This window comes from Suricata suricatta, chromosome 1 (assembly GCF_006229205.1).
Source record: "Suricata suricatta isolate VVHF042 chromosome 1, meerkat_22Aug2017_6uvM2_HiC, whole genome shotgun sequence".
Lineage (NCBI taxonomy): Eukaryota > Metazoa > Chordata > Mammalia > Carnivora > Herpestidae > Suricata > Suricata suricatta.
This window is the reverse complement of record NC_043700.1, coordinates 124598099-124611483: the sequence shown is the minus strand read 5'-3', so window position 1 is coordinate 124611483 and position 13385 is coordinate 124598099. Positions and strand designations below refer to the sequence as shown.

General features: G+C 36.6%; 1 protein-coding gene across 2 annotated transcripts in view; it reads right to left on the bottom strand.

The window, feature by feature from the left end:
* The window catches only part of FAM13A (family with sequence similarity 13 member A), a 313453-nt gene that overhangs the window by 61592 nt on the left and 238476 nt on the right, over positions 1-13385 (bottom strand). For both annotated transcript variants that reach the window (XM_029943172.1, XM_029943165.1), the window contains one exon: positions 2274-2315. In XM_029943172.1, coding sequence (XP_029799032.1) covers positions 2274-2315 — 42 coding nt within the window. The remainder of the gene's footprint in view (positions 1-2273; positions 2316-13385) is intronic.

The following is a 13385-nucleotide window of genomic DNA, read 5'->3' as shown; positions in this document are numbered from 1 at the left end:
CCCAGCACCACCTGCTAAAGAGGCAGTCTTTTTTCCATTGGATACTCTTTCCTGCTTTGTCAAAAATTAATTGACCGTACACTTGTGGGCCCAGCTCTGGATTCTCTATTCTATTCCATTGGTCTATGTGTCTGTTTTTGTGGCACAAATAATTTTTTGGTGGTTATTATCTATTTAGAATCCCTGTAAGATAAAATTATGCAGGGAATAATGCTATTAAAAAGGAACACCTCACCAGAACAATTACTACTTAGAACAGCAAAATCTTTCTGAACCTCCATTTAATTAAATTATGACATATATAGTTGAAGCTGTATTCATGCAAACATCCCAATACTCATTACTAAAGATGGTAGGACAGATTCACTTTGTTCAACATGAAGAAATATTTCAGTACAGGGGCTAAAAGGAGTGCGTGATGAGACAGATAAGGTATCCTTTTTAAAGCTATATAATCTCTTAATGTATCTAACCTTTTATCACCACACTATTTAATTCTAAATAAGCTGGCATGGAAAATTCTAAACATATTCTCCTCAAACCATGTTTTTCTGCACTTGAAAAAAGAATCACATCCAAACTCATCAAATTGTATGTACATAAAGTATGTATAGTTTTTTGTATATCAATAAATCTATTAAAAATTTTAAAAGAACCATGTATGTATTTTTAAAATGTTCAGATTAAGAAAAACATTCACTTAAATAAAATGGGTTTTAAGAAATTTAGGAACTTAAGACTTTCCAAATGTAGTTTTCCAACAGATGTGTAGTAATTTCATTAAAATTATTTGAAGACATTGGACAAGTATAGTGTAACTTGGGCACTAGAACTTATATATTTAGAACTCTATATCCCAGTGATGTAAGATTACCTAACAGTGGTACATGGGGGTATGAGTGAATTAACACATACATATAAACTCATCTCACAACTTCTCCAAACTATACAAGACATAAAAGAAGTGAAGGTTGTCAGGAAACACACAAGCAAGGACACATCAGTCTTGGTATAATTCTGGAATCACTTTAAAATTTACAAAGCTAAGACAGGTCATTCCTCTCACTGCTTCTTTACCTAACAAAGAAGAAAAAAATTCCCAGTTGATCCCATTAGATCCAAATTCATACCAACAAGTGCTTCTTTAAATTCTTCTACCTCCCTATCATTTCTTCCCTCCTTTTCTTTCTGATCCCTGTTGCTGGAAGATGCTCTAAAAAGGCTCATTTATGTCTCAGCAAAGAAGGTAGGAAGATGCGATTCAAAATCTTTGAGCAAGAAACTATTCACAAATATTTATTTAGTGCCTAATATATATCAGGCACTTTTCTATGTGTTAGGGATGCAGACATAAATATGACAGACAAGGCCCTCGTGTTTTCAAAGCTTACATTGCTATGAGGCAAGACAGGTAATAAACACATCATGAAATTTCAGATGGTGAAAAATTCTCTCCAAAATGGAGTACAGGACTGGAAGTGACTGTGGATTGTCAGGGATGGCTTCTCAGATGAAGGACATTGGAACAAAAAAGTGAATTATAGGAAAATTAATGGCCAGGCTGAAAAACAGCTAGTACAAGGGCTCTGTGGCAAATATACATCTGGCCTATTCCAGAAAGAGAAGGTCACGAGGTTAAAGCATAATAAGCAATTGAGTCAGAGAGGTAGGCAAGGGCAGGTAACTGGAGTTTAGAGTCTAGTCCATGTGCAGTTGGCAGCCTGAGGGGGAAAAGGACAGATGGTGGACATAATCGACAGAGCACTATTGCTGCCCTGTGGAGTGTTGCCATCATGAACTTGCTTTTGATTCTGTGTCCCTTTTGGGCTATAGAATCCCTAATGGCAGAGCCCAAGGCATATTTGACATTATACACTTAACACTATGCTTGGCATAGAGCAGGTACTTCTTAACATTGGCTGATTAAACATAATGAGGGAAGAGATAAAGATATTGTTACTACTTTAACCTTGAATGGCATCTCTCATTGCAAGAACCTCCCCAAACACCTATTTTGCAAATATTAATGGACTCTGACATTATTTTGACTGAAGCAAAAATCTTGCATGTTCAAACGGTTGAGTTGTCTCTAGTCACACACCCACACAGAAGCTCAAACAGGAACACTTCTTATTTACCTCACTTCTCTGGTTTTAAAAATCACCATTGGTTGCTTACTGCATTAATCTTCCAATACTATATACCATCAGAGTAGCTTTTTTTCTGTTTGCTAAATGGGAAAGGAGAGAAAAACCCCAATCCAAAAAACTTACTCTCCAGTCGTCGAAACATTGCTGACTTGGGATACATGAGCACTGTGGAAAAGAAGCACAAAGAAACAAAGTCAGATCAGAGCACAGAGAATGCGAACCCAACGACTGAAGGGAATTCCAGGCTGAAAATATCCTCCAGACTCTGAGAGATCTCTGCACAATGTTTAATCATCCACTGACAGATGCTGATGTTCCCTTATTTCTAGAATTAGAGGATGGCCTTGGGTGTTTACCCCTGAAAGGTGCTCCCCCCATTTTACAGATGTCTATGACACAGAGTTTTAAAGTGATTTTTACAAACCATCTCTACGCTCTCACCCTACCACCACAGTTCTAGTTCAGGTCTTTTCATTTTCCCAAAATGTGAATACAATGCCTTCCTGCTACCAACTCTACCTGTTCCCTGCACTGCCACCCCCAGCCCAAATTTGGTGTCTCCTCGTCCACCTCCTCCAGACCTGCATATAGAAGCAGCTTTCTAAAACTGCTCTGAGGGGCGCTTGGGTGGCTCAGTCGGTTAAGCCTCTGACTTCGGCTCAGGTCAGGTCTCATGTTCATGGGTTCAAGCCCCACGTCAGGCTCTGTGCTGACAGCTAGCTCAGAGCCTGGAGCCTACTTCCAGTTCTGTCTCCTTCTCTCTCTGACCCTCCCCGTCTCATGCTCTGTCTCTCTGTATCAAAAATAAACAAAACATTAAAAAAATTAAAAAAAATAAAATAAAACTGCTCTGAACATGCAGACAGCAGCACGACCCACAGGGAACAGAGAAGAAGGAAGCAACACTAGTTTCTACAGAACTATCTCTAAGCCATCTTTTCTTCCTAAGTTCCTCAGGATGGAGAATCTCTCAAGTTCTATGTTTCATCTCAACACCTAATTTATAGTCCTTTTATTGAGCATTTATAAACTTCTTCCACTTTCCCATTTTCTCCAAAGCCTGAATTCCTTCAAAAGCATTACAAAGTAGTCAAACATTGAGTGGAATGGTGAGATTATAGAACACTGCCTGATTAGCACCCTCTGGAACTTCTCTTGCCTGCACCCTGTGTTCATATAACCACAGTGAGGGTCGAAGCTGGCAACTATTTTAGCAACATAGATACCAAGACTTTCTTAGTCAGCCTTCCTGTGCTTAGTCAGCTTTTAAATCAAGATTCAAAAGTCCATTTAAAAGAAATCCCTCATGCTTGTCAAACTATAGTTTTACATAATAGATACATCAGTGCCGTTCTCTCCTCATTCTCTATGGAAGACATCTGAAGAAAATGACAGCCATTAATGACCAATTCTGATGGCTGCCTTTCAATCATCCAAATATCCTTATATGCTACACAATTTTCAACACACATTTTTTAAAACCATCTGTTGGGGTTTTTGTCTATGAATGTGTGTATCTCATCTCTTTCCATTCTGAATCTAAGTGCCTCAAGGGACTGTATAACATTTCTCCTTTTCTGTCATTACACTCCCTACCACAACCACTACCATCAGACATAGCTTAGCACTTATTATCTCAGAGGTGATCAACACTCACTCTTTAGCCCCAAGAATTTCCTTTAAAAAAGCCATAGCTATTTTCATGGCCACAAACCAGAGCCAAATCCCAGAGGAGACACAAAATTGATGCTATCATTCATAAGGGAAACTGAAGAGAAAAATCTTAATAAATGAACAAATAAATGCACTCTAACACTTACTGAGCCCTTACTACATTTCAGACACTCTGCTAAGTATTTTGTACCTAGATTTTCTCATTTGCTGTTTACAATGACCCCATAAGGTAAGTACTATTGTTTTCTCAATTTTCAGATGAAGAAGTTAGAGGTTAAGAAACTTGCCCACAGTGACAGCTAAGAAGTAGATGAGCTGGGATTTGAACCAAGAAAGTTTTAGCTCAGAGTTTAAGCTTTTAATCACTACACCAGACATTCAATCCATCACTCACTAGAAGAAAAAACTCACTAGAATCATCTTTGTAGATGGAGGCTTAAACTTAGGTATTTTCCTTTGCTTTTAATCACAACCATTTTTCATCTGCCTCACAATGCCTGTTATTCACAGTGGTTCCCAGGTTACATAACCAATAATATATCCTTTGCTGTTCTCTGTCCTTAACTGGAACAGGCAGTCCCTGGTTTTGATGCTTTGTGGCTCACCCTCTGTAAAGTCAACACAGTATAATTAACTCCTGTATTTCACTTCTCAATGTAGTTATACAACCTTCGTTTTGGGAGCATGGACCAATGTGAATGATGACTCTAGGAGAACACAGAAAAGGGGGAAACTGTAGATCTGGTAGATGCTAAAAATAGCCCAAAGACATACAATTAGCCAATAGTCCTCCAGGCTCTCTCTGAATGAGGAGATGTACATCCTTTCCTTCTGTCTACATACTTTTGACCTGAACTTTTTTTTGCTTATTGAAGCACATGCTGATATTTTTATGGTCCTTTTAGGGACCTGGGGGCCAGAACACAAAAAGAAAGGTGAGAAAGAAAGAGATAAGAAAATGACATTAAGTAGAACCAGGTTCTGAGATTACGAACTCTCTGAGGAAGTGCTTCTCAAATCCTAAGGCATAGCTGAATCACCAAGGAGCTTATTTGCACACAGACTCCCACTCAGTAGTTCTAGGTCTCAGAAAGGGGAAGCTGAGGGGCACCTGAGTAGTTCACTTGGTTAAGCATCTGACTTTGGCTCAGGTCATGATCTCACAGTTCATGGTTTGAGCCCCACATTGGGCTCTGTGCTGACCCACACAGAGCCTGGAGCCTGCTTCGCATTCTGCGTCTCCCTCCCTCACTGCCCCTCCCTAGCTCGCACTGTGTCTCTCTCTTAAAAATAAAATAAATAAATACATATATACATACATACATAAATACATAATACATACATACATACATAAATAAAGGAGAAGCTGAGTTTCTTTCTAACAAATTCTACAGTGATTCTGAGGCTACTAATTTGTGTAAGACACCCATTAGCAAAGCTGTAAATTCCCTGCAACTAAAATTCTCCAAAACTTCAATTACTTGGATATCACAATAGTTATTTTTAAACATTCTAATCTAAGTAATGAGGGTATGAGTTGGAAAACTTATGCTAGTATAAGTGAATAAAAGGCAACATGTCAAAATTTCTCTCATAGCTTAAAGAAAAATAATCTAAGCCATCTAAATCAGTCTTTTTAATATATACATATATTTTTATTTATTTTTCAAAATGTTTTTTGAGAGAGACAGAGACAGAGCACCAGTAGGGAAGGGCAGTGAGAGAGGGAGACACAGAACTGAAGCAGGCTCCAGGCTCTAAGCTGCCAGCACAGAGCCTGACTCGGGGGTCAAACTCATGAACCACGAGATCATGACCTGAGCCAAAATCAGCTGCTTAACCGGCTGAGTGACTCAGGTACCCTCAAATCAGTCTTTTTTTCTTTTAATGTTTATTTATTGATTTTTGAGAGAGAGGGTGTGTGTGCACAAGCGGTGGAAGGGCAGAGAGAGGGAGACAGAGAATCTCAAGCAGGCTCCATGCTGTCAGCAGAGAGCCTGATGTGGGGCTCGAACCCATGAACCGTGAGCTCACAACCTCAGCTGAAATCAAGAGCCAGATGCTCAACATACTGAGGCTACCCAGGTACCAGAATCTATATCAGTCTTAAAGAGCCATTTTCAGAATGCAAAATAAATGAATAAATCAGTAATAAAAACAAGTACTTAAATCATATTCAATTTTGCTAATATATTGATGTTAGGTCAAATTTATGATAATTAAGTTTAATAGTCCTTTGGAATTTTTGGTATACTTAGCGTGCCCATGTTTTTCAAACAGAATTTCTCTAGAGCAAGTATTCTGAGAAGAGAATATTTTCCATTGGGAATCAGAAAAAAGTTCTGGTCTCAGCTCTGCAGTTAATTAGCCAAAATCATAGATTGTTGGTTAGCCTAGCTGCTTTGGATTGGTTTCTTCCTACAAAAAATGAAAGGCTTGGTTACTGATCTCTGTGGTTTTCTTTTAGCTTAAAAGTTTACTGCCCTGAAGTTTAAATCACTATAAAAGGTTATAATTGCATAATGTTTTATGATAGTTTCAGTGATAGTTATGGTTTATTAAATATCAATATGGCTTTGGTCAGGCTTTGGTCACCTCTATAGTTCCTGTGGGATAATTCACTAATAACAAGATTTCTAAGAGTATTTAATCACAGAATTGGGATTATTTCCATAGCTATAATGGGCTCATGAAGGTATTTCTAAGACACTGACAAGAGAGCAATAAACAAATGAGGTAAAGTGAAAGATAGATTTCCTTCATCTAAATGCAGCTTGTTTTTTATCCTCTGTGAAAAACTAACAATAATAAATTTTTTCAGAGCCCTTTGATTTGCTACCAAAATTTCTTACTATACAATATAAACACTTGAATATGGAAGAGATCATATCATAATGTTGATAAAGCAAGTATTCAAAACTGAAAGAGGGGCACATGGGCGGCACATCTGACTCTTGATTTTGGCTCAGGTCATGACCTCACGTTGGTGAGATGGAGTGCCCCCTCACCCCCCCCCCCATGGGCTCTGTGCTGACAGCCACTGCTTGAGATTCTCTCTCTGCCCATTCTCCCCCATCCCGCTCTGGTGAGTGGGCATGTTCTCTCTCTCAAAATAAACAAACATTTAAAGAAAAAAAAATGGAAAGAAATAAGCTTATATGCAGATTCCAGTACTATGGACAATTTCATTACTCCAGCCTGCTGTAAGCAACAATGTAACTGCATTCGCTATTGGTACAGTCATTTAAAATAGATTCTAAGCCTACTCTGCAATATATTCTATGACATATTTAAATATAGTTAGCCCATATCCCTATTAACAAAACCCAAACTGTATTACTGGAAGCTGAATATGCTCAACAAAGTAGACTATAAATTTGCATGTGATAAGATGCACAGAATGCCTGTTGACAAGTGATTTTCTAATTAAAGCTCTTGATCTGAAATAAAGAAATCTACATATAAAAAGAAAGAAGTTTCAAATCTACTAAAATCTGACATCTTGAAAAAGCATGTGTTCTCTTTTTCTGTATGTTCTCTTACTTCAATGTGTTTTCTTTTCTGTGGTATATAAATCTAAAGCAGGCTCCAGGCTCTGAGCTGTTACACAGAGCCGATGTGGGGTTCAAACTCACGAGCCATGAGATCATGACCTGAACTGAAGTTGGACGCTTAACTGACTGAGCCACCTAGGTGCCCTTAATAATAAGGATATAAAAGGCAATTATATGAATTTAATTCAACCAAAGCATGAAGATCATGTAACTAAACAAAATAGCATGAAGCTCCTAATTTGTTTATTTCACAGAATACACTATTTTTAGTATTATCTTAAAACACCAAAAAAGTTGATATGCAGGGTCAACATTGTAAGATGAATCTAATGTTATTTCTTGCAATTGTATAATGGATTTTTAATTAAAGCTTTAGCCACTATCTTCAGTGGACAGTGTCATACTATAAAACAAATACACTTGATCTTCAGTATTTACCCACTTTGATTTAACTTTTAGTTATTATTATGATGTGCAAAAATTTAAATGGAGCACTTACAGGTGCTCAAACTTTGACAAAAATTGTATCACCCTTTTGTGGTGATGTTACAGATAGTTTGGACTTAAAAAGCCTGTTTTTAATTTTAAATCATATACTACGCATATAATACTAGAACATGAATTGAAAACACATTACATGGATATGAGTCAGCAGGAGGAAAATATTTATCCTCATACTTTATCAAACATTGTACTTCCTATTCCCTTAAATATTAGGATTGAAGAAGAAATTATTCTTCATTCCTATATTTTCATAATTTATGAAGTATTTTCTAACAAATTAAATAGAGTCCATTAAGATACTGAAATACTTTTTTGTTCAGGCCCTAATTATTGGAGTTTTTAGTTCTACATATTTAGCATGTTTTTGCATAAAAATTCAGAGTTTTAATTTTTAGAGTAGGTCTTTATAAAGCAAAATTATGAATGAAATACATAGTTCATTATGTATACTTCTTTACAGATGAGGAAACTGAGGTTCAGGAAAGTTGACTATCTCACTCAAGTTTACACAGCTTTGATTCTATCTCATGTAATCTAGCTTCAGAGTGTGTCCTTAATAAGGACATAATCCTTATTCTCAAATAATGTTGCTATTCACATACATCTTTGGCTATATATCTAGTTATTTTCTTAGAATTAGAGCAGTTTATTTGATTTTGTATTCAAATGGTATTCTCTTCTTCTCATATATATATATATATTTTTTTTTTTTTTTTTTGAGAGAGAGTGAGCACATGAGTGAAAGAGCCTGAGAGGAGTAGAGGGAGAGAGAAAATCTTAAGCAGGCTCCACTCTCAGCCCCGAGCCCTGCCTCAGGGCTTGATCTCATGACCCTGAGATCATGACCTGAGCTGAAACCAAGAGTTGGACATTTAATCCAAAAAGTCACCCAGGCACTCCTTCTTCTCAAAATTTATTTATTATTTCTAGATTGTCATGTTTTTAGTATAAAATTGCATCAAGTAGTCTCCAATATTTTGAAAACTACAATATCTCTTGACTGCAAATTTCAATTTGGATTGTTAGAATTTTGCATTTTTTCGCAAGTTTATCAGAGGTTTTTCTCTTTAAAAATTTTCATTTTTATTCCCAAAGAACCAGTTCCTAGATTAAGCATCAGTTCTGGTCTTCTTTTCCACTTATTAAAACCTTTTAAATCTCTAAGGGGTTGCTTTTCTTCCTTTATATAGTTTCTTATTCTGATTCTGTGGCTCATTTATTTTTCAATCTTAAGAAGATGAAGTCACCTTAAAAAAAAGCTTAGAACCCACAAATTTTGATATGTACTTTCCTCCTTTTTCTTATCAATAGTCTACACTAGTTTTTATTTCCTCTTTGAATTTTCCCTCCCATTACGAGAATTTTCATTAGTTGACTGGAAATTTTTTGGTATTAATTATACTGTGGTTAGAAAACATGACTGTTAAAATGTCTACTCTTTGAAACTTTCAGATATAGCTGAATAATTCTTTAGAAAGTAGCAGGAATGTTTGAGCCTTACTTGTATGGTGCAAAGTTTAGTATATAATGCTCATTTATTTTATTTCTTAAAGTTTATTTATTTATTTTGAGAGAGCGAGAGAGAGCGAGAGAGAGAGAGAGAGCGAGCGTGCGCGAGTGGGGAGGGACAGAGAGAAGGGAGGGAGGGGATACCAAGGAGCTCCATGCTGAGTCTAATGTGGGGCTCAATCCCACGCCATGAGATCATGACCTGAGCTAAAATCAACAGTCAGATATCACTGACTGATCCACCCAGGCACCCCTTTAATGCTCATTTATTTTAAATCATTAATTATATCAAATACTATCCTATGTATTTGATAAATTTTGTCATAGACATATAGTTGAATATATAAGTTCTATACTTTAAACTTATTTGCCTGTTTATTCTTGGTAATTTAAGAGTTTAAATTTCTTTCATTTGATGCTATGCTATTTTACACATCTAATATGTAACCTTTATGTGCTTAGTGTGGATTTTACCTAATAAAGTAAGTCTAGGTTTGTCCTGTTTCACAAATTTGGCATTGAACTCTAGTTGTCCTGGTATTGATATTGCCCTTTCTGCTTTCCTTTTGTTCACATTTATCAGATATACATTCTAGAATTTTATTATCAATCTTTATACAGCTCTTTGGAGCAAAATATAGCTCAAGTCGTTTTTGTTTGCTTGTTTGTTTCTGTATGAGTAGGCTACATGCCCAGCATGGAGCCTGGTGTGGGGCTTGAACTCATGACAGTGAGATCAAGACCTGAGCTGATCAAGAGTCAGATGCCTAGCCAACTGAGCCACCCAGACACCTCTCCAATTTTAGCTTTTATCAAAGAATTTGACCATTTACATTTATTGTCATAGTTGATATATTTGTTCCAGTTTTGTGTTTTTCCTTTATGTTTTCTATTTTGGGAACTTCCTTTTCTTTTGATTTCTGTCTTTGCTCTTATCTTCTGAGGGAATTTGGATTATAGAAATCTTATAGAAATTTCTAATAGTGATTGCTTCTCATACCCACATATCTCTAGTTATTATTAATCTCTGATTATTAAAACTAAAACACCACCCCAAACAAAAACTCAAAACTCTGACTCCTGCTTCAAATAAAAAAAAAAAGGGAAAAAAACCCCTCTCCTGATTCTATTCTCCTACCTTCTATGCAAGACAAGAAATTCAGAATGTTGTTACTCTCTTTGCCTCTCTATCAATGATTGTAATCAAGTTTCTAGTACTTATTTTTTTGAATTTACCTCTCAATTAGATGGGGGAAAACTTCTGATTTCTACTTTTATTTCTATCGGCATGGATTTTTTCCTTAGAATCATAATTTTTAGGTCTGTCATTATTTATGCCTATCATTATTTCTATCAGTTTTTTATCTTTTTCCTTTCCATTTGGAAGAGCTTCTCAAGTTTCTTTCTCATTACATACTTTATTTTTTATTTTTAAATTATTATTATTTTTTTTTACTTAGAGAGAGAGAAAGAGAGAGAGAGAGAGAGAGAGAGAGAGAGAGAGAGAGAGAGCGCGCGCGAGCGAGCAAGTGAGCAAGCCGGGGAGAGGGGCAGAGAGAGAATCTTAAGTAGGTTCCATGCTCCACTCAGAACCCAATATGGGGCTCATTCTCACGACCCTGGGATGATGATCTGAGCTGAAATCAAGCATCAGACACTCACCTTACTGAGCAACCCAGGCACCCTTGTACTTGATTTATTTTTAATAATTTCTGCTCTTTACTGTTTCCTACATAGTTTTTGAAATCTCTGCTAATACATTTCTAGGCTCCCTTTCCCCTCATTTCAGTTATTCTTCTATGTCCCTAGCCCTGTAATTGTAAGCCTATTTTCCCCTTACAGGTTTCTACTTACATTTACAGAGAATTGGCTATGTCCTTAAGCATTTTTTTGAGAAGATTAGTAATATTACTTTTCCAGCTTTCCTCTGAATCATATAAAAAGCAATTTTCTGTAATCTATTTTTACTGAGTCCTCAGAGCAAGTCACCCTTTCTCTTAGTACGTAATTTTTCTTTATAGGTCTCAAATAGTTCTTCATGTTTTGTGATTCTGAAGGAGAATCGATCAATCAGGGCAGGGTCATTACCAACAACCTGGGTGGGTAGATCATTCTTTATTTCATTGTCCCTTGGCTGTGGGTAGATGACAGCGCATGAATTTAGATTTTAAGAGCCAACAGATGAGTCTGCCCCAGAACAATCTATACTGCTTAGATAGGTACACTTGCTCTTTGGTCCAATTTTCTGACTAAGCTAGAGAATCAGGAATAAATTTGTACTTTGTGCACTATACTCTTGAAAGCATGTATTATGTCTAATAATCCTCCTGCCTTTATCCTCTTCTCAAACGCTTTAATTCACTTAGTATCCCAGAAGGATCCCTTCTCCTTTCTACTGTTTTGTATACTGAATATTCTATCTTTGAAGAGATACTGACATAAAAAGGCTAATGGGGGCAGAGAAGTGAAAAAGAAAATGCAACTCAGCTCTGAATAGTTCAGAACATAACTTTCTGTACAGTAGAGGGAAGATCTCTTGTTTTTCTGGTCAGTAGTAGAAAAAGGAAGGAATCCAACTTAGGTGTTTTTTTTTCTTCTTTCCTTCTCTTTGTGACCATTTGTATTGTTTAGACAGTGGAGTGTGAAGTCTGTAAGGTAATAATATGTTTCTCAGTCCATCCCACTGATGTGACCTTTGATATATGCTTTTCTTTATCATTGTTACAAAGCTATCCCTAGTTTTTGTCTTTGATATTATCATTAGAATTTAAATGGGAATCTGGTAGTAGTTATTCTAGGCAGAGCTAGTGTTTTATTTAAATTAAAAGTTTACATTTTATTCAAATCTGAAGTTCTTTTTAAAATTTATTTATTTTTTATGTATATTTATTTTTGAGACAGAGAGAGAGAGAGAGAGAGAGAGAGAGAGAGAGAGAGAGAGAGAAGAGAGACAGAGCATGAGTTGGGGAGAGGCAGAGAGAGAGGGAGACACAGAATCCTAAGAAGGCTCCAGACTCTGAGCTATCTGCACAGAGCCCAACAGAGGGCTCAAACCCACAAACAGTGAGAGCATGACCTGAGCCAAAGTCTTAACGCTTAACCAACTGAGCCACCCAGACATCCCTGAAGCTCTTTAAAAAAATTTTTTAATGTTTATTTATTTTTGAGAGAGAGAGAGAGAGAGAGAGAGAGAGAGAGAGAGAGAGAGAGAGAAAGTGTATGAGTGGGGGAGGTGCAGAGAAAGAGGGAAACACAGAATCTGAGGTAGGCTCCAGACTCTGAGCTGTCAGCAGAGAGCCTAACACGGGGCTCGAACTCACAGTGAGATCATAACCTGAGCCAAAATGAAATGCCCAACCAACTGAGCCACCCAGGTACCCTGTGAATTTCTTTAAAAAAAAAAACCTTAAAGTTTATTTTAAGAGAGAGAGAGAGAAAGAGAGAGAGGGGGGGGGGCACAGAGATAGAGAGAGAGAATCCAATGCAGGCCTCAAACTCACAAACCGGGACATTATGACCTGAACTGAAATCAGGAGTTGGATACTCAAGCGACTGAGCCACTCAGGCACCCCTAAATCTGAAGTTCTTATAAATAGAAGTCTAAGGAAGGCAGAAAATACTGAAGAATAAAGCAGCAAGAGGTCTAGATAGAATGATGCTAAAGGTGTTATTTCCTATAAGTAAACTTTTCCTTTCCCTTATCATGCTGAGGAAAGACATAAGAGAAGCATAAAAAATATAAAAATTTATATAATTTATCAGTATAGCCTAAATAATATGGTTAATATTTTAATTAACACTGATAAAATTAAACCCAGAATTGATACTTGTCTTATACTAAGTAAAAATTGTGACTAGCTCAGAAATCAAGAATTCAATATTGAATACTAAAGAATTGTATGACATACATTAGTTAAGTTTATAACCACTCTCTAGTACAAAATAATTATACTAGTAGTCTGGGTTTAGTGGTTTTCAGCTAGGGGTATAGCTC